The 22,458-nt window shown below is 42.9% G+C and overlaps 1 protein-coding gene and 1 pseudogene across 1 annotated transcript; one reads left to right on the top strand and one right to left on the bottom strand.

Annotated features, from left to right (window-relative positions):
• The first annotated feature begins 1,476 nt into the window (after nt 1-1,476).
• Nucleotides 1,477-19,394, top strand: LOC111486584 (annotated as a pseudogene).
• Nucleotides 19,395-20,197: 803 nt separating this feature from the next.
• LOC111486713 lies at nt 20,198-22,009 on the bottom strand. Its single transcript, XM_023133945.1, has 4 exons — nt 21,686-22,009; nt 21,430-21,591; nt 20,615-20,685; nt 20,198-20,507 (listed from the first exon to the last, which is right to left on the bottom strand). The coding sequence occupies exons 1-4, from the start codon at nt 21,999-22,001 to the stop codon at nt 20,304-20,306; spliced, it is 753 nt and encodes a 250-aa protein (XP_022989713.1). The 5' UTR covers nt 22,002-22,009; the 3' UTR covers nt 20,198-20,303.
• Nucleotides 22,010-22,458: the final 449 nt, after the last annotated feature.

Genomic DNA, 22,458 nt, shown 5'->3' with positions numbered 1-22,458 from the left:
TTGATTGACAGGGGAGTATAATCTAGTTAAATCTGCTAAACCATCGTCGGTACGGCTGCTGTCGTAGACCCATCGCTATTAATTCTCTAGTTCACAATTTTTTTTATTATTCAACCGTAAACCTAATCTTTGTCGAGCTAGTAAGAGGGATAGGGTCGATGGTTCAAGTTTTGAAATTAGCACTCAAGTGGATCACTCATCTACTTATCTTATATGAGAATGAGCAAAATTTTTCTCGTAAGATTATATCTTTAGCTCTTTATTTGATAATGTCTCTAAAATAGTAGATATATTGAATCAACTTAAAAATAAATCATTCTTAGGCTAATCAATGGACAACCCCCTCACGAGCAAGGAGTTATGTAAATATTTCGTGATCCGAGAGAGGGCCCTTCCACCCGCCACCGACTAAAGCTCTAAGGTAGAGAGCTATCCTACTAGTTGGCTTACTTGCTTGTTAGAGGACTAGTTGGGTCGATAGAGGTGGTTCAATCTAACCTTTGCATCGATGTTTGGCATTTAGAATAAAATAATGTTGGTGTTGTATTAATGGGTGATCGTTTTCTGATACACGAGGGAAGTTTTATAAAAGCAATGGGAAGAATTGCTCAAATACCAGTAAGTGAGGCTTATTTAAGTTGTTTCGGATCCTTCAATCGTGAGAGGGTCTTTTGGACGCCGTGAAGTGTAACTTGCTTTAGCAGCCACGTGATGATTCGACGTTTGTGGTAGGTGTAGGAGCTGGACGAAGTGGTAGCCAAGCTCTGGTGGTGATGCAGTGAGCGTAGTAGCCCCCTCGGGCATGCTCTTTGTACAACAAAGCGAAGAGCTAGTAAGGGCCGGAATTGAATATCATATGTAGTGTAGAATCGGATCTGAGGCTCTTTACTAGGATTGGAACAAGCGAGGAACGAGTGACCACAAGCTCCGCTTAAGCGCTCGACATGCAGTTAGCTCAAAACATGTTCATCATGTGGCCGAGCGAAGCGCACCTGCACCTGTCTTTGTGAAGGGTGAAGGTGAAGCAACCTAGCATCACTTTAGATAGGAGCAGAATAGATGACTTACAACTGAAAGTTCTTCGGATCGATAGATATATCGTACCACGTAATGGAGATCTGATCTTGGTCTGGATCCGGTGGTTCGCAGAATTCGGGACCTAACGATGGTTCTTCGGTTCGTCACATAAACGGGAGCAGACGATTCCCTCCTCTCTCCCTTTTCGGGGAATGGCTGCAATCACAAGCAAGTCATTGAATGAGTGGGGGGCTCCGAAAGCACATGCGGGATAAGCAGGTGTTTCAGGAGACGGTCTAAAAAAGGGTCCGGTCTAGAAAGAAAAGAGAACTNAAAAAAAAAAAAAAAAAAAAAAAAAAAAAAAAAAAACGGGATTCTCATCGAATAATATGTCCAATAAAACATACAACATTTTGTCCTGTGTCTTGTTTCCATTTTTGTCTGTTCTATTTTGGGTATACGAAGCCGATTGATTACGCAAAAGTGACAGCTGAGTCGTGCTCGATTTCAAACCAGCAGTAGGGTGAGGCTCCCCCAATCGAATGGTTCAAGCTGGCGCATCTGATAATCGGCAGGACTCATAATTGGTTCCGCCATAGAGACCAAACCGCTCCGAAAGCCCTTAATTATTTGAGAAACCGTTGCCATTCGGATGTGTTCCTCATTTTCTTCATCCCTTCCGCTACCATTGTCAATAGTTCTTCTTCTTCATTACTTCCTCTGCCAGAATCAGGGCCGACAAGGCGAAGGCCGACATGGGTTTCCGGAATGTGATAGCATCCATGGATCCATTGGCTACCCACCGTAAGATACCTCTGCTCAATGCCACTGCCATTGGGGAGTCTCCTGATACCCAAGATGATCATCTCATTATACCGGATCATCTATTCTCTTCTCGTGCTCGTATTTCCTCCCACGATCAGGTTCATTTCTCTTAATTTCATTACCATTGATTCGTTTTTGTGCATATCTCATCTGGGTTTGGTTTGCTTCTTTTGAATCTATTACTCTGTTAGTAATTTGGAGATGTACAGTAGGTCCATTGATGACCCTTCTGGATTTTGGTCCGATATTGCGGCTTCCGAGTTCTATTGGAAACAGAAATGGGATCAGAAAGTCTACTCTGAGAATCTTGATGTCCGGAAAGGTGAAATCAAGATAGAGGTGAGCCTCAATTCTCATGATCTTTGCTTTCTGGCTTGTTTAGTGTGAGATTCATGTCAGTTGGGAAGGAGAACGAAACGTTCTTTATAAAGGTGTGGAAATCTCTTTCAAATGCTAGATGTGGTTTAAAAACGTTGAGGAAAAGCCCACAGAGGACAATATCTACTAGCAGTGGGTTTGAGCCATTACAAATGGTATTAGAGCCAGACACTGAACGATGTGTCAATGAGGAAGTTGAGCCCCGAATGGGATGGACATGAGGCGGTGTGCCAGCAAGGACTTTAGGCCTTGTAGGGGTGGATTGTGAGATCCCACATCGGTTGGGGAGGAGAATGAAGCATTCTCTATAAGGGTGTGGAAACTCTCTCCCTAGAAGACAGGGTCGGGGTAGATTGTGAGATCCCACATCGGTTGGGGAGGAGAACGAAACATTTTTTATAATGGTGTGGAAACCTCTCCCTAGCAGACGGGGTCGGGGTGTGTAATCCCACATCAGCTGGGTAGGAGAACGAAACATTCTTTATAAGGGTGTGGAAACCCTCTCCCTAGCAGACGAGGTCAAGCTAGATTGTGAGATCCCACATCGGTTGGGGAGGAGAACAAAACATTCTTTATAAGGGTGTGGAAACCTCTCCCTAGTAGACGGGGTCATGGGGTCAGGGTGTGAAATCCCACATTAGCTGGGTAGGAGAATGAAACATTCTTTATAAGGGTGTGGAAACCCTCTCCCTAGTAGACAGGGTCGGGGTGGATTGTGAGATCCCGCATCGGTTGGGGAGGAGAACGAAACATTCTTTATAAGGGTGTAAAAACCCTCTCCCTATCAGACAGGGTCGGGGTGGATTGTGAGATCTCACATCGGTTGGGGAGGAGAATGAAACATTCTTTGTAAGGGTGTAGAAACCATCTCCCTATCAGACAAGGTCGGGGCGGTTGGGGAGGAGAATGAAACATTCTTTGTAAGGGTGTAGAAACCATCTCCCTATCAGACAAGGTCGGGGTGGATTGTGAGATCGCACATCGGTTGGGGAGGAGAATGAAACATCCTTTATAAGGGTGAGGAAACCTCTCATTAATAGACAAAAAAGACAATATTTACTAGTAGTGGGCTTGAGCGGTTACATATATTCCTGGTTTCGTTTACCTTTCTTTTATCATTAATTAGAACAAAAAGATCACTCATTTCTCTTTCTCCTTCTAATACTTCTCTATCCCGACCAGTGGTTCAAAGGTGGAATCACCAACATTTGTTACAACTGTCTCGATAGCTGGACTTGGGGAAAAGGTTGCTCTCTACTGGGAAGGAAACGAGCCTGGTTTTGATGCCTCCTTAACTTACACTCACCTTCTAAACAAAGTTTGTCAGGTTATTGTAAACTCCTTGTTTCTTCATAAACTAGAACAACCCACAAATTTTAATGCCTCTTTTGGTCTGACTTTGAGCTTATCCATCTGCCAAAGCTAGCAAACTTCTTGAAAGCTAATGGAGTCGGGAAAGGTGATGCTGTTGTGATCTATATGCCCATGCTAATGGAGCTTCCAATCGCCATGCTTGCATGTGCTAGAATTGGTGCTATTCATTCGGTACTCATCAACTTCACTCCCTGTCCACCTATCTGGAATTCTCTTTGATTTTCTTTACTCTTTCAGGTTGTTTTTGGGGGGTTTTCTTCAGAATCTCTCGCTCAAAGATTCATAGATTGTAAACCAAAAATTGTGATTACTTGCAATGCTGTTAAAAGGGGTTATAAAGTTATCCATCTTAAAGACATTGTGGATGTTGCTGTCACAGATTCAGCACAAAATGGGGTCTCTGTAGGTGGGGAACTTTTGAAGTTTACTATTGTTGTTATAATTATACTTTCTATGTGTGTTTGCTTCGTGTTTATGAACCTTTGCAATGATATTTCTTTGTTGAAATCGTATTTTCTGTTCGTATTCAGCTTTCTTTTGTTGGCAGTTGGGGAGGAGAACGAAACATTCTTTGTAAGGGTGTGGAAACCTCTCCCTAGTAGACGTGTTTTAAAAACCTTGAGGGGAAGCCTAGAAGGGAAAACCTAAAGAAGATAATATCTGCTAGTGGTGGGCTTTGGCTGTTACAAATGGTATTAGGCTAGACATTGGGCGATGTGCTAGCAAGGAGGTTGAGCTCCGAAAGAGGGTGGACATGAGACGGTGTGCCAGAAAGGACGCTGGGCTCTGAAGGGGGGTGATTGGGGTCCCACATCGATTGGAGAAGGAAACGAGTGTTAGCGAGGATGCTGGGCCCCGAAGGGGGATGAATTTTGAGATCTCATATCGGTTGGGGAGGCGAATGAAACATTCTCTATAAGGGTATGGAAACCTTTCCCTAGTAGACGCATTTTAAAAACCTTGAGGGGAAGCCCGAAAGGAAAAACCCAAAGAGGATAATATATACTAGTAGTGGGCTTGGGCTTGGGCTGTTACAAATGGTATCAGAGTCAGACACTGGGCGATGTGCCAGCGAGGAGGCTGAGCTCCGAAAGGGGTGTTCATGAGGCGGTGTGCCAGAAAGGATACTGGGCCCTGAAGGGGGGTGAGTGGGGTCCCACATCGATTGTAGAAGGAAACGAGTGCCAACGAGGACGCTGGGCCCCGAAGGGGGATGGATTCTGAGATCTCATATCGGTTGGGGAGGAGAACGCTCATATCGGTTGGGGAGGAGAACGCTCATATCGGTTGGGGAGGAGAACGAAACATTCTTTACAAGGGTGTGGAAACCTCTCTCTAGTAGACGCGTTTTAAAAACCTTAAGGGGAAGCTCGAAAGGGAAAACCCAAAAAGGACAATATCTGCTAACAGTGGGCTTAGGCCGTGTGTAATCTCTTTCATCTCTTCCTGCAGCAACGTGCCTTACGTATGAGAATGAGTCAGCGCTAAAGAGAGAATCCACTAAATGGAAGGAAGGGAGGGATATATGGTGGCAGGTTTGCATATCCTACTTCATGCTAATGATTTTCAGAAATATCAAATATTATGTTCTGTTCAATGCCCCTTGTTTCCTGTTGATATATGTTTGTTTCCTGTTGATATATGTATTTGCAGCATGCTATCAACATGGATAACCAAATGTATACTTATATATACTTTCTTAATGGTCGTTCTACTGCTAATGATGAAATATACAAAAAAGGACCTCAAGGTATCCCGGAACCCTCCCTCCCTCACAAGATGAGGGAAACCTGTAGTTACCGATCTATTTTGTATTCTCGACGAAGCCTATATAATACCCACATAAAGTGGGGAGACCCCTTGAAGCAACAAGCGAGAATGACTAGGTTGATAGCATAGGGTTAAAGAAAAGACGAATATGAAAAGATGTATCGCGTAACCGTCCCTATGAATCTGGAAATGAACTGAATGCTGTACTCGATTGGTTGTAATATCTGCAGGATGCTGTCTCAACATATCCAACCACATGTACAGTGGAGTGGGTTGATGCAGAGTATCCAGTTTTCCTGCTTTATACTAGCGGGAGTACAGGAAAGCCAAAGGTAAACCTTTTCCATCATTTAGAGCTGCTTTTCTACTTTGATCCGAACAATTATAGTTCGAGTTTTGTAGGGTGTTCTTCATACAACTGGAGGATACATGGTGTATACAGCAACAACATTCAAGTATGCATTTGATTACAAACCGTCTGATGTGTACTGGTATTTTCGAAACTTAGATCAACCGTAACGTCCTTCGACGTACATTTATATTTACGGTTTCACGATGTATCGTTTGCCTGATTTTAGGTGTACAGCTGACTGTGGTTGGATCACTGGGCACAGTTATGTCACGTATGGACCTTTACTCAATGGAGCTAGTGTTGTTGTTTATGAAGGGGTAATGATTGATCATTTCATTTTTCATTTTCCTTTGATCTTTGCAATTTGTGTCTAACAAGTGTCGAAGTGTTTGTCGGATATAGACACGCTAGCCAAACTAAAGTGTATGTGCTTTTTAAAATGAATGTAAGACAACCTCGGTTCGTGCGAGATGGCAGAACCATTCTGGGCTAAGGTGTGGTTCCATGGTGGGCTAGGCTTTGGAGAGTACTGTGAATTTCTTTATGTCACATAATTTTATAACGGCTCAAGCCCACTGCTAGATGTTGCTTTCTTTAGACTTTTCCTTTCGGGCTTTCCCTTAAAATTTTTAAAACGCATTTGCTAGGGAGAACTTTTCACACCCTTATAAAGGGTGTTCCGTTCTCCTCCCTAACCGATGTGGGATCTCACAATCCACTCCCTTTCAGGGCCCAATGTCCTCGCTGACACTTGTTTCTTTCTCCAATCAATGTGGGACTCCCACCAAATCCACCCACTTTCGGGGCCCAGCGTCTTTACTAGCACACCGTCTCATGTCTACCCCCATTCGGGAATAGCCTCTTTACTGGCACATCACTTGGTGTCTAGCTCTGATACCATTTGTAACGGCCCAAGCCCATCGCTAGCAGATGTTGTCTTCTTTGGACTTTCCCTTTCGGACTTCCCCTCAAAGTTTTTAAAACGCGTCTGCTAAGGAGAGGTTTCCACACCCTTATAAAGGGTATTTCATTCTCCTCCCCAATCGATATGGATCTCACAAGTAAAAATGCTCAGTTTTGGCAAGAGTGTTAGGAATCATTATATGTGACAAGCAAATTCATCTAGTTGTTTGCTTGTTTCTACTCACTAACGTTACATATGTTCTGTTTGCACCTACAAAATGATTCGAAGTTTTGACAAAAAACTGTCTTTCCTGCTGCAGGCCTTAAATTATCCCGATCCTGGACGTTGTTGGAACATAGTCGATAAGTATAAGGTGACAATATTCTATACTGCTCCAACATTAGTATGGTCCCTCATGCGTGAAGGGAACGAGGTACGTCGTGGTTCTAATCTTATATTCCTAAATGTTGTTGAGTCGATTACATTATAAGAACATCTAACGTGTGATTTCGCGGAGGTGAATATCGATCCTTTTTAGTATTTTCCATTTTTCGGATATTTAGGAAGTTAAAAGTTGCAAGTACTTTAGAAAATATACTTAGGAGATGAAGATGTAACGGCCGAAGCCCCTCGCTAGCAGATATTGTCCTCTTTGGGGTTTTCCTTTCGGGCTTCCCCTCAAGGTTTTTAAAATATGCTAGATAGAGATTTTCATACCCTTATAAAGAATACTTCGTTTTCTTCCCCAACCGATATGGGATCTCACAATCCACCCCCTTTTGGGGCTAGCGTCATCGCTGACACTTGTTCTCTTCTGCAATTGATGTGGTACCTCTCAATCCACCTCTCTTCGGGGCCAACGTCCTTGCTGACATCTCCCAGTGTTTGGTTCTGATACCATTTGTAATGGCCGCCCACTACTAGCAGATATTGTCATCTTTGGGTTTTCCCTTTCGAGCTTTCTCTCAAGGTTTTTCAAATGCATCTACTAGGGAGAAGTTTCCACACCCTTATAAAGAATACTTCATTCTCCTCCCGAACCAATGTGGGATCTCACAATTCAATTGGGAGGTCCCACATCGATTGGAGAAGAGAACGAGTGCCAGCAAGGATGCTGGGCTCCAAAGGGGGTGGATTGTGAGATCTCACGTCGGTTGAGGAAGAGAACGAGACATTCTTTATAAGGGTGTGGAAACCTCTCCTTAGCAGACACGTTTTAAAAACCTTAAGGAGAAGCCTGAAAGGGAAAGCCTAAAGAGGACAATATCTACTATCAGTAGGCTTGAGCTGTTACCATAGTGAGGCATCTCTATAATCTTTGATCACTTGGGTTACTTTTTTTGTCTTATATTCTTTCTTTCCGAATAACATTTAGCTTTTATTATGGCTAAGCTTTGAGGTCTAAACTGGGACTACGCCCCTATGAGACTTTGCTCATGATCTTCATTAAATATTATAAATAGTATGCTAACTACTCTAGAAAATCCTCTTCCTGCAGCATGTTACTCGCTACTCCCGAAAATCCTTACGAGTTCTTGGAAGTGTGGGCGAGCCAATCAATCCTAGTGCATGGAGGTTTGATTATTACGATGTCTCGGGATCTTGAGTCATTTTCTTTCCTTGACTTATATTACTAGAGCGTTCTTCATCTAAAGGCTTTGAATATCATGAATTTGTCTAAATCAAACTCTGATGGTTGATTCATGAGTTATCTTAATATTTCAGCCTCGAAGACTCAACTTTCGTTTCGATTAAAAGATGCGTAAAATGCACGTTGATTTCTTGTAGGTGGTTCTTCGACGTTGTTGGAGAGTCAAGGTGTCCTACATCGGACACATGGTGGCAAACTGTGGTTTCATGGTATATATTTCTTTTACCATAAGAAATGGCTTATGGTATTATATTTTGATAAGCCTTTAGGTTAATAATTACTCCATTGATATTTACATTTAAATATTTATAACTAATATTTTAATACCAGTTTCACATATGTATGTTAAGTTTATCTACAAAGAATAATTACAAAAAGAGTTCCATTTGTAAGAGCCGAACCTCACCGTTAGTTAATATTGTCTTATTTGGGATTTTCTTTCTCGGCTTTTCCTCAAAGTTTTTAAAACGTGTCTGGTAGGGGAGGTTTCCATACCCTTACAAATAATGGTTTGTTCCTCTCTCCAACTAATGTGGGATCTCACTGCCCTTATAAGGGTGTGGAGAGGAGAACGAATCATTTCTTACAAGGGAATGGAAACTTCTCCTTAACATACGTGTTTTAAAACTTTGAAGGGAAGCCAAGAAAGGAAGCCCAAAGAGACCAATATTTGTTAGTTATGAGCTTGAGCTGTTACAAATGGTATCAGAGCTAAATATCGGGCGATGTGCCAGCGAGAACGCTGGCCCCAAAGGGGTGGATTGTGAAATCCCACATTGGTTGGAGAGGAGACGAATCATTTCTTATAAGAGTGTGGAAACCTCTCACTAGCAGATGTGTTTTAAAACTTTGAAGGGAAGCCCAAAGAGGACAATATCTGCTAGCTGTGGGCTTGAGCGGTTATAAATGGTATCAAAGTTAGACATCGGACGAAGAGCCAGTGAGAACGTTGGGCTCCCAAGGGAGGGGGTTGATTGTGAGATCCAAAGTTAGACATCGGACGAAGAGCCAGTGAGAACGTTGGGCTCCCAAGGGAGGGGGTTGATTGTGAGATCCCACATTGGTTGGAGGAGTCGAAGCATTCCTTATTATAAGGGTGTGGAAACCTCTCCCTAGGAGAGGCGCGTTTTATTTTTATTTATTTATTTATTTTTATTGCAACCTTGTTAATTTCAAACCATTCTTGTGGAAAGATATGAAACAACCCAGGTAACCACCTATGTAAGGATTCAGATTTACCACTAACAGTAGTTGTCTTCTTTCGCCTTTCCTTTTCGGGTTTCCCCTCAAGGCTTTAAAATGCATTTGCTAGGAGAAGGTTTCCACATTCTTATAAATGGTGGTTTGTTCTCCTCCCCAACCAATGTGGGACATCACAATCCACCCCCCTTCGGAGCCCAGCGTCCTCGCTAGCACTCTTTCCTTCCTCCAATATATGTGGGACCACCCCCAAATCCACCTCCTTTGGAGCCCAACGTCCTTACTGGCACACCGCTTCGTGTCTACCCCCTCGAGGAATAGCGAGAAGGCTGGCACATCGTCCGGTAACTTGGCTTTGAACCAATTGTAACGACCCTAAATTTTACCTATTTTATTCTAAGGTCATTACTATACCTTGAAATGCAGAATATACATTAAATGGACCCTGTTCATAAATGCGACTTACGCTCGCCTTTTATTACCTCGTGAAAGAAAAAAGATTACAAGGGAAAAAGAAACGAATATTATTGAAATAAAGGAAAAGGAACCAAAACCAAAATGAATGTTTTAATTCTACCTTATGGTTTATTATGTAAATACAACTCAACCTATACTAACCTATGCTAGTGATGCAAACGAATTCAACCTAGACTATGAAATGGAAAAACAACTACCCTATGCATGTGCTACGGTCCTAGGGTTTACGATGCTGCCATCGTTGTCACATGGGTGCCTTGCCCTTATCTGCAAAAGTAAAGTAGCACGAGGCTTGAGTATTTCTAGAATATTTAGTAAGTGACCCCTATCGGGGTTATGCGACAATCACATGCAATGAAATGATGGGACCTTATCGTTTCGTTTCGTTTTCCCTACGGTACAATCCTAACGGGTAATCGTGGACGTGTACCATATACTCTACACAGCCCATTCGTGCGAGTATGAGCTCACTAGCTAGTTCGCACACCGTTGGGCCACTGTCCTTATCCAGTGGGCATACTCTAGGAGCCCCTTATGCCGGGACCCGTTAAAACTAGAACTGTCACGGCAGCGCTATGCAAAGCATAACGATCGTTGTCCTGCCATTGGATGTACGCGTCCGTACCCTCGTGATGGGATAGGGGTATCCCCCTAAATGCTCACACAATATGTATGAGGTCCCCCCTACTTCTACATTTATCATTAATGATCATAACCCCCTATCACGTTCCATACTTCATGTCATTCTCATTTTTCAATTCACATTTCATACATATTCCTATCGGGGTTATGATTCCAGACAGTTTACCGTGTTTCATGTCATACAATTCATGTTGTTTACATTCACATATTCCATACAATCATGCCATAATCATTCAAGAGCCACAAATCGTCACATGCATAACATATCATATCAAACTAAGCAGCATATATAGCATACATTCACGTTCACATGATTTCGTTCTTAAGCACATTAAACTAGCATACAATTTAATGAAACATGCAAATCCACAGGCACGTGCCAACATACAACAAATAACGCATAACCTACGACGGGTGAGCCACTTACTTGGTAGGCCTTAGCCGAAGTACTCCCTAGAATATAACGTAAGCTCCTAGCTTCTCGTCAACGTTTTACGCTTCCGTTGGTGGTTGGTTCCTAATGGTTCATTCGTCATTTTCGTTAGTATTTCACAAATATAATAAATTCCCGACTGGAATTTGTGAAATACGACCTTGAAATGTTCCATTTTACCTTAAACAAGATCGAAATCAGGTCCGGGAGGGTCGTAACGGTGTCAAACGGGCTGGAAATAGGTTTTCCGAGCCGAATAAGCCTCGCGGAGCCGAGAAGCCGCCACCGAGCCGATTAAGCCGTCGGAGCTGAGAGGAGTCCCACTGCAGACGTGCCACGTGGCACAATTAGAGTGCGACGCGTGTGTAGGGGTCTCAAGTCGAGGCACGGGTTATCGGATCGCTCACGGGTCTTGGGCCGTACGCGGTGATGGGCCGGTTCGCGGGTGACGGGCTGTGCGCGGTGATGGGAAAGAAATGCAGGCGGGCTGGCTTATACGATTTGGGTCAGAGTGTTTGGGCCGCAGGAATCGTCAGGTTCTAAGCCGACCAAAGGGAATTGGGTTCGGTTCGGTTCGGGTTGTGGGATCCGGCCCTCGGGTCGGACTTCGTCCTCTTCGCCCGACTGCCTGCGCGATTTTTCGGCGACCTTTCTCTCTCCTTGACAACATCGTCTCGACGTCCTTTTTCCCTCTTTTTCCTCCGTTCCTGAGATTCTTCTTCACCCTAACCCCATTTTTTGGTACAGATTTCGTTTGTAAGGACCTCACACTCCCGGATCTGGAGAAGTTCGGAAGTCCGACGTTCCGTCTTCCTTGCCGACGGTGTTCAGCGTAAGGGATTCGTCTAAAACCTACTCCTGATGTGTGTAAAGGGTTCTGGTATTACTTTTGTGGTGTAAAATGGAGGTTTTGACGTCGATTCGTATGGTTCAGCTTCGCCGACGTTCCGTCGGGTTTTCTGTTCCTTCTCGTTTTTCACCATTTTCGTTACTTTGCAGGTCATTTCAGGGTGGTTGAAGGCCGGGGACGAAATCTGTGGCATCCCAGCCCTCGGCCGCCCTTTGTGGGTCGTGTGCGAGCGAAAACTCTGGCGTTTGCCGGAGTTTTCGGCTCGCCCGACAACCCTCACCTTTTTTTTTTTTTTTTGTTCCATTACATTACCTACCCCTAAAAAGAACCTTCGTCCTCGAAAGTCTCGAACTCATGGATCAACTCGGGATATTTTTCCTTTATTTCCTCCTCTTGTTCCCACGTAGCTTCCTCGACTTAACGAAACCTATATTCCTATTACGTAAGGCTTTCGCTTCTCGGGCTAGAATTTTAATTGGTTTCTTCTGGTAGCTTAAATTTTCCTCGATTTCGAGAGGTTTGTAGTCTATTACGTGCGTCGGGTCTGCAGTATATTTCCTTAACATGGACACATGAAATACATCGTGTACGCTTGCGAGTGAAGGTGGTAAAGCTAGTTTGTAAGCTACCGAACCCACTTTTTTTAAAATTTCGAACGGTCCAATGAATCTGGGGCTGAGCTTCCCCTTGCGTCAGAATCTTAGAATGTCTTTCATGGGAGCTACTTTTAGGAACATTTGGTCACCCTCATCAAACTCTAAATTCTTACGCCAAATGTCGGCGTAGCTCTTTTGCCTACTCTGTGCGGTACGCATTCTTACTCTAATTTTCAGTATTGCCTCGTTGGTGACGCAGACCAGCTCGGTCCTACCAGTTCTCGTTCTCCTACTTCGTCTCAGCACAATGGGGATCTACATCGTTTTTCATACAACGCTTCAAAGGGTGCCATCCCGATGGTTGCTTGGAAGCTGTTATTGTAAGAGAATTCCATTAAGTGCAGTTTGGTGTCTCAACTCCGTGCGAAATCCATAACGCATGCCCAAAGCATGTCTCGGGATGTTAAAATCCACAACTCCGTGCTAAAGTCGAGGCGGGTACCCATCGCTTTTTGGAGTCCGCGCCAAAAGGCCGACGTAAAACGTGGGTCCCGATCTGACACAATTGACACCGGTACTCCATGCAACCTCACAATTGAGTCTCGGGATGTCGTCGGCCATCATAACTCATTCGGTCATGCCATCGAGAATGGGCCCGCGTGTCGTTCATCTCATCGGGACTTCCCGAACATCCATCCATCCGGGTTCTATCGAGGCATAGGCCCTCCCGTGCCCATGCCGAATCATTTACGGATATCGTCCTGGATAGCGGGTGTATGTAGCAACCTCCAACACGCGGGCTAGGGCGCAATACCGGCACACCCGTGTCGTCCGGTACTGTCCTTCAAAAACCCATTTCAAAGGAAGTCGCCCGAGACACTTGTCTCGGCACGCTCGCCCACACTGTGACACACGTATGTGCCACAGGGTAGTTCACTTAGGCCATAGGGCTCAGGGGTGGTGGAGAGCTAACACCATGGTACCCCTAGAGTACATTTTGAGCCATTTTCAATCTACTAGGTGTAGACATGATTTTGGTGAGGTGTCATACGGTGTCGTGCATTGTCCGTTCAATGTCCGATTGACACCAAACTTGGTGAGCATTCATATTTCATATGGACGGACTTAACTCCCGAACCGCATGCCCAAATTCCTTTCGAAACCTCGACTTTTGAGGTTAAGGCCCGGAGCCCTACCCGACCCTTCTACAAGCCTATCTTGTCCTTCATGTCTATGCTGATGTCTCTGTTATGCTTATGTCTCAACATGTCTTCAATGCCCACTTTGCGTGGTGGTGTGTTGGATGATGCATCGTCCTCCTCGATCGCATCATGGCATTCTTCTATGTTGGCCCACATGTGGCCGGATGGGCGTCTCTTGAGGGACGCCCCTTTACTTGTCATGGCGTGAGGGTCACAACCTACTCTCTTCATACTATGGTTGTGACACCATGCAGAACGGGGCCTTAGAGATGGGTCCCATTCCTGGTTCCAGATCTATTTTAAAGTCTACCTCTCGCGATGGAGGAATTCTCGGGAGGTCCTCCGGGAAGACATCCATAAATTCGTTTACTATGGGTACTGTATCTATGGGTTTTTCCTTTCCTTTTGTGTTTACTGCACAGGCTAGAAACGTCCACCCCCTTGTTGTATCAGGCGTCTCACTTTCATCATCGATATTATTCTTGGGGTGGTACATGTGGAGGTTCCTTTAAATTTAAAGGTAAGTCCGTTGGGAGGTGTGAATATCACCTCTTTCTTATGGCAGTCTATGCTAGCAAAGTTTTCGGCTAGCCAGTCCATTCCTAGTATGCGTCGAAATTTGTCATATCTACTACCTTTAAGTCTACGTGGATGGTTTGTCTCGCTATTACTTCGCCCTTTACTCTATTTTTCGTAACTAAGTCCATCCCTGTTGTGGTATCGACCGACAACACATGCATTAAGGGTTCTACTACGAATCCTGCTTGTTTAATAAATGGTAAAGCAACTAAGAAATGGGTAGAACCAGAATCAAATAATGTCAACGCAAAGTGTCCTAGTATAGAAAGCGTACCTGTCACCACGGTGCCAGATGTTCTCGCCTCTTTACTGGTCGTTGCATATGCCCTGGTCTGTGGGCGGGTTTGTATGGTGGGCTCCCGGATAACCGGGTTCCCTCAGATTTCCCGAGCTCCTTGTAGGGCAAGTTCTGGCCACATGATCTGCATGACCACAGATATAACACATACCTGAGCCCGCCAAACATCTCCCAACATGTTGTTTTCCACAGTTACGGCACAGGGGCTTCTCCATTGCTAGGTATCGCGCCATTGGGGGTGGAGCTGGTGGCCTTCTCTGATATCGAGGTCTCTGGGGCGGTGGTTGGAATTCTGTAGTTTCGACCTCGAAAGGGCATTTCCTCCCTATGACAGCCGTTGGCTTCGTTTTCTTTTCCTCTGGGGGTTCCTCTAGGGCCTTGGCCGTCCTTAGGGCCTCTTCATAGGTTTTTGGGTTAAAGGCCTCTAACATGCGGCGGGTCTTCGGGTTCAATCCCAACACAAATTTTTTTGTCTGTTTCTCTTCAGTGTTAGCTAATGACGGTGCAAACCTTCTCAATCTCATGAAGTTCTGATCATACTGATCCACCGTGCAATCACCTTGGGTTAAGTGGTTAAACTCCTGCTGTTTCTTTATACGGGTTTCCTTTGGATAAAAATATTTTAGAAAGGCTTCCTTAAAGGTTTCCCATGTTGTAATTCCCCCGCCCGGGTTGATGTTATGTTTATTATTCGACCACCACACTTCTGCATCTTTTTGTAACACATATGTCGCACACACTACCTTATGTACATCAGGGTATCTCATTGATTCAAAGGTCGTCTCCTTATTTGCGATCCACATCTGAGCCGCTGTGGGATCTTCCTTTGAACCGACAAAAGGACAGAGGTTATACCCTCTGAAATCCTTTAACCAACTCACACCCCTATCCGGATGTGGGTTGTTGACCGGTTGTATGGCTACAGCCTCCACCGGTTGCGGGGCGGCCGTGTTGGCTTGTTGCGTGGCCATCGCATTGGCTGGTTACGTGGCCATTGCCGCGACTTGTTGCGTAGTCAACAACGTGGCCTATTGTGTGTCTAGCATAGTTTGCATAGTTTTTTGGAGGGATTCCAACATTAACTTTGTGGCGGGGTCTAACCTGGCCTGTGGTGTAGCTTGAGGGGGCAGTGCGTATTTAGGAGTGGGTACAGCTTGTGGGGGAGGTGCATATTCAGGAGGTGGTATGATTTGTGGGGGAGGTGCATATTCAGGAGGTGGTACGGTTTGTGGGGAGGTGCGTATTCAGGAGGTGGTACAAACGCATATGGTCCAGTAGTCAACCCCTCTTGGGAAGAGCTTTTATCGGCTTCTCCTCTTCCCCCTCTCCTAATGGGAGGTCGTCCTCTCCATCTCCTACCTCTTCTACGTCCTCTGTGCGGCCTGGTTCTAGAAGCCAAGAAAATGGTTCTAGCTAAGTTTATGACTTACTTATAACATTCTCTACATCCTATCTGATAATTCATACAGAAGAAAACATAACTATCATAACGTAAAACGTAAAGATATGCATTACATCAGTTCACACCACAACACATTTTCATACAGTATCATGTCATGCATCATTTAAAGCCAACCATATTAAATATATCACAAAGATCATACATCCTTCATCCTACTTAAGGCATACCTGGCAATGACGGGGCACCGGTAATTGGACCGTGGAACATGCCAAGCCTACTCTGTAGGCTAGTCTACAAGATCTATAACCTAGCTTTGATACCATTTGTAACGACCCAGATCTACCACTAGCAGATATTGTCCTCTTTGGGCTTTCCCTTTTGGGCTTCCCCTCAAGGCTTTAAAATGCTGTCTGCTAGGGGAAGGTTTCCACACCCTTATAAATGGTGGTTTGTTCTCTTCCCCAACCAATGTGGGACATCACAACCTACTTCAAGCCATTCCCTGGCTATTACTTTACTGGTGATGGCTGCACCAAGGAAATCAAGGCGCTCGATCTCATGTCTGTCATGGTATCGATCGATGCGTCCTAGAGTTTGAACTCATTGAGTTTAAAAACTAAGTAATGTACTCTATCTTCAAGGGATAAGGATGGATATTACTGGCTTACCGGAAGAGTTGATGATGTTATCAATGTCAGGTTTGTTGGTGCTTCTTCTTTAAGCCATATGGTTAGAACTATCCATGTATCTTTGTGGTATGGTCGTTATGTTTTGCAGTGGGCATCGTATTGGCACAGCAGAAGTGGAATCTGCCTTAGTTTCACATCCCCAATGTGCAGAAGCAGCTGTAGTTGGTATCAAGCACGAGGTAGGTTTGTTGGTTTCGAGTTGTTAGTTGGCGATGAGCATAAATGATGGACGTAACCCATTTGCTTGGTGCATTTGAATTTTTTTTGTGAGATTCCATGTCGATTGAAGAGGGGAACGAAGCATTCCTTGTATGGGCGTAGAAATTTTTCTTTAGTAGACACGTTTTAAAACTGTGAGGTTGATAGCGATACGTAACAGGCTAAACCGGACAATATTTACTAGCGGTGGGCTTGGGCTGTTACAAATGGTATTAGAGCCAGACACTGGCCAGTGTGCCAACGAGGATGTTGGGCCCCAAGGAGGGTGGATTGTGAGATCCCACATTGGATGGAGAGGGGAAAGAAGCATTCCTCATAAGGGTGTGGAAACATCTCCCTAGTAGATACGTTTTAAAATTGTGATGCTGACGGTGATATGTAACGGGCCAAAGCGAACAATATTTGCTAGCTGTGAGCTTGAGTTGTTACAAATGGTATCAGAACCAGACATCGGACGGTGTGCCAATAAGGACGTTGGGGCCTAAGGGGGTGGATTGTGAGATTCCACATAGGTTGGAGAGGGGAATGAAGCATTTCTTATATGGGTGTGAAAACCTTTCTCTAATAGACAAGTTTTAAAATCGTGAGGTGACGACAATCGTAATAGACCAAAGCGGACAATATTTGTTAACGGTGGGCTTGGGTTGTTATAAATGATATTAGCGTCAGACACCGCCTAGTGTGCCAGAGAGGATGTTGGGCCCCAAGGGGTGGATTGTGAGATCTCACATCAGTTGGAGAGGGTAACGAAGCATTCCTTATAACAGTGTGAAAACCTCTCCTTAGTAGACGCATTTTAAAACCGTGAGACTGACGACGAAATATAACGGGCCAAAACAGACAATATCTGTTAGCAGTAGACTTGGACTGTTACATTTTTTTATCTACTTGGTACATATGCTTTTGCCCGTATAATACATGATCATTTTATTGTGAGGTTTCAGGTGAAAGGACAAGGGATTTATGCATTTGTGACTCTAGTGGATGGTGTTTCTTATAGTGAAGAGCTAAGGAAAAGCCTTATTCTCACGGTTAGAAACCAGGTCCGTCCATTATTTGTGTACCACAAGATTCCATAACCCTTTTAATAAGTGCCAGCAAGGACGCTGCACTCGGAGCGGAGTGGATTGTGAGATCCCACATTAGTTGGAGATGGAAACGAAGCATTCCTTATGAGAGTGTAGAAACCTCTCCCTAGCATTTAAAAACCTCGAGGGGAATCCCGGAAGAGAAGCCTAAAAAAGACAATATTTGCTATCTATGGGCTTAGGCTGTTACAGATGGTATCAGAGAGCGACATCAGGCGATGTGCCAGCGAGGATGTTGAGACTCCAAAGGAGTGAATTGTGAGATCCCACATCTTCAGAGAGGGGGACGAGTGCCACAAGGACACTGTGCCCTGGAGGGAATGAATTATGAGATCCCACATCAACTGGAAAGGGGAACAAAATATTCTTTATAAGGTTGTGTGGAAACCTCTCCTTAGGAGACGCGTTTTAAGAACCTTGAGAGGAAGTCCGAAAGGGAAAACCCAAAGAAGATGACAATATCTGCTAGCGGTGGGCTTGAGTTGTTACAAATGGTATCAGAGCTAGACATTAGGCGATGTGCCAGCGAGGACGTTGGGCCTCCAAAGGGGTGGATTGTGTGAGATCCCACATCATTGGAGAGGGGAATGAGTGCCAGCAAGGACATTGTGTCTCGGAGGGGGTGGATTGTGAGATCCCAATCAGCTATAGAAGGGAACAAAACATTCTTTATAAGGGTGTGCAAACCTCTCCCTAGCATACACATTTTAAAAACCTTGAGAGGAAGCCCAAAAAAACTCAAAGAAAATGACAATATTTGGTAGCGGTGAGCTTAAGCTGTTACATATGGTATCAGAGCCAGACATCGGGCGCTGTGCCAACGAGGACCCTGAGGTGGATTGTGAGATCCCACATCTTCAGAGAGGAGAACGAGTGTCAGCAAGGACACCGTGTCCCGAAGGGGGGTGGATTGTGAGATCCCACATCAGCTAGAGAGGGGAACGAAACATTGTTTATAAAGGTGTGAAAACCTCTCCCTAGCAAATGCTTTTTAAAAACCTTAGAGGAAGCTCAAAAGAGAAAGCCTAAAGAGAATGACAATATCTATTAGCGGTGGGCTTGAACCGTTACGGGTCGTCTCTAATCAGTTTTCAAATTGGAGCATTTGCAGCACCCGACAAAATCCATTGGGTGCCTGGACTTCCAAAAACAAGGAATGGTAAAATAATGAGAAGAATTCTGAGGAAAATTGCGTCTTGGAGACACTAGCACTCTTGCAGATCCTGATGTGGTTCATCAGCTCATCAGCCTTGCTGATCGCTGAATGTCACTATTACTAATGATATTAAAAAACATTCAAAGTCATACTCATCTTCAAGCTACCTTATGCATACAATATTGAGTTAAATTCATCAAAACTTCTGACATCGTTACTAATTTGATATCGAGTTGAATTCTACTCTTCGATCGTTGACCTCTTAAATATGAAATGATGAGCTATTTTTGTACTTCATTCTATCACGACCGATATAATACTTTGTTTGTATTTTTAAAATGTGGTACTAACGGTTTTACCATTTCTTATCGATAAACATAATTTTTAAAATTTAAATGGGGAGGAGTCTTTGATTTATTTAAAGTCCTTTATGCTTACAAATTATGTTTATAAATACACTTTCACGTATGAATTCATTTTTTTCCCTACTTATTATTTTATTTTTTTTTAAAGAATTTAGTTAGAAATTCTAAGATTTATTACTAAGGAAATGACGAGAAACCCAACATAATTTGATAATCACTGGTATCTTTGAAAATTTTGATGGGTAAAATTGTAATAACAAAGTCTTTGATTTTATTACTAACAACGAAACTCATTGTAGAGAAATGACGAGAAACCCAACATAATTTGATATACCATTGCTAGTTAGACGAACACGACTCTCCACAATGGTATGATATTGTCCACTTTGAGCATAAGCTCTCATGGCTTTGCTTTGGGCTTTCCAAAAGGCCTCATACCAATGAAGTTAGTATTCCTCACTTATAAACCCATGATCATTCTCTAAATTAACCGAGGTGGGACTTTCATCATTGCTATCTCCAAAAATTTTGAAGGGTATCTTTTAGAATTCGGCTAGAAATTAAAAAATTTTATTACTAAGGACGAAACTCATAGTAAAGAAATGACAAGAAACCCAACATAATTCCCAGAAACCAAAATCTAAGCCGCCATCAAACAAGACCTAAAAATCAAGACGAGATTCAATTAATTTGTAATATTTGCAAGGCCTGAGAATCGATGAATTTAGAAACGGTACAATGAATCGATGAATTTCCTGTAAGATTGAAGATGCAAAGTGAACAAGACATATTTTCGGATCTACATCCGACAGTTACCGATCTCATTGAACAATTTGTCAGAACGGAAGAAAATGGACGAGATATGAAACCAATAGACTATTAGTTGGGACAACCATTAGGCACCCAGAAATTGTGGTGGCATAAAAACCTATATATTTGCCTGTTATTAATGGCAAACTACTGAAAAATAACCTTGGCTTAAGAAGAATTCGGAATTGAGTTTGCTCAAGTCCATAGCCCACCGTTGAACATTGTCCAGCCTGCATACCATTATTCTTCAACTTTTAAAACTTATTTCTATTTAATTTTCAAGTTTTTTGAATTTAGTTTCGGTTTCGTTCGTGAAATTTCGATAAAAAAATAATACCTCTGCGGTAAGATTAAACTCCTGCGTTGTAGTTGAGAATCTGACTCGTGAAGCCGTTGTAGTAATATAAACTGTGATAGAAAAACAAGTTAATAGAAACATATACAATCACTCGAACAACCCAATCAACCTAACCTGTCTGGTTTAGATTCGGTCACAAACATATTTATCGTTAGATTGGTTTGAGTTCATTAGGGTTTTTTAGATTTTAAAAACTTCCCAAATAAACTCAACCCAAATATTTTCGTTAGGGTTTCTTCATCATTTAAAAATTTACGATCCACCCAAATATTTCCATCAAAGTTTCTTCGTGTTTAAAAAACTTATGATCCACTCAAACTTTTTCATAAGAGCTTCTTGGTGTTCAAAAAATTTACGATCCACACAAATATTTTCATTAGGGTTTCTTCTAGTTTAAAAATTTATTATCCACCCAAACATTTTCATAAGAGTTTCTTCGTGTTTAAAAAGTTTCATTTCTTGATGTTTAAAAATTTTTGTTTCTTGGTATTTAAAAAATTTAAGATCCACCTAAATATTTTCTTTAGAGATTCTTCGTGTTTAAAAAAATTCGTTTCTTGATGTTTAAAAAATTTTATTTCTTAATGTTTAAAAAATTTACGATCCACCCAAATATTGTCAATAGAGTTTCTTCGTGTTTAAGAAATTTCATCTCTTGGAGTTTAAAAATTTCATTTCTTAATGTTTAAAAAATTTACAATCGGAATAATTGGGTTTGCCCTTAAAGATAGTAACGATCGGAATAAATTTGTTTTTGATCGTAAATACGAAAAAGCAAAGAAGAGTGATATTACCTGGAGTATCTGGGAAGACAGGTACATGGTATAGGATGTAATTAAAGCATTCAGCTTTAACGTTGAAATGTCTAGCTCTTATAACTGAAGCGTCTTGCACCGATGGGATATATGCAAATAGCGGCAAACATAGTTTCGACTTTGGCACAGGCCCTAAAGGAGCTGTTAAAAAAAAAGTGAGTTCTTGAAACCTAAGGAAACCAAGAATCTTGTTTCTTGACAATGTTCTTGTGGGGTATTAATAGATCATACTCACTTGAATTCTCTGATATCAACGTGGCTTGAAAAGGGTTATCAAGAGACATAGTGATGGTATCAAAACCTGTTCCAGCGACAGCAACGGTAGCATCACGAAAGTATTGAAGGGAAACGTTGGTCGAGAAAGGGTCATCGACGTAATAGTTGACGCAGAAGTTGCCAAAAATGTGTAGCCTTGCAGTGAAGTAAAGGGTAGGGTGTGAGGTAACCATGGAGAAGCTGTATTGTGAGAAGCATAAGTTGGCTATTTGGTTGATGTAATTTGAGAATAGGTAGATTGCGTCCATTATTGGATTGAAGTCTTGAATCCTCATGAACACCATTGTGTTGGTAATGTGAAGAGTGGTGGTTTCTATTGTTTTTCAAGTTTGAGCACAATTCATTCTCCTAATTGAATTGGGTTTAGGGTTTTTATAGGATCCCTTTGCCTCCTTGGCTCTTGTGAATTATCTCAATTGTTAAATTATTTATTTTCTTTATGATTTTGGTATGTGTATGGTTGAAAACTTAAAAAAAAAAAAAAAAAAAAAAAAGGAAGGCTAGCTCGTTCTCCTACTCCTTCTCTTCCTTCATCTCATTGGTCCTTCGTTCTCACCCATGTCTTTAGTCTTTAGACGAGAAAGCCCAACGATCATTTATAGGAAATGCTACGACCCATTGTTCTTCTTTTGAGGATTAACCACTCCGGTACAACAAGCTAAAGGGACCTCTATGCTTTGTCTCCAGTATGTAGGGCCGATCCTTGTGTGCTAGAGGGAAAACTGGAAAGTT

The sequence above is a fragment of the Cucurbita maxima genome, unplaced genomic scaffold, assembly GCF_002738345.1.
Source record: "Cucurbita maxima cultivar Rimu unplaced genomic scaffold, Cmax_1.0 Cma_Scf00011, whole genome shotgun sequence".
Classification (NCBI taxonomy): domain Eukaryota; kingdom Viridiplantae; phylum Streptophyta; class Magnoliopsida; order Cucurbitales; family Cucurbitaceae; genus Cucurbita; species Cucurbita maxima.
This window is presented reverse-complemented; position numbering and strand designations above follow the sequence as displayed.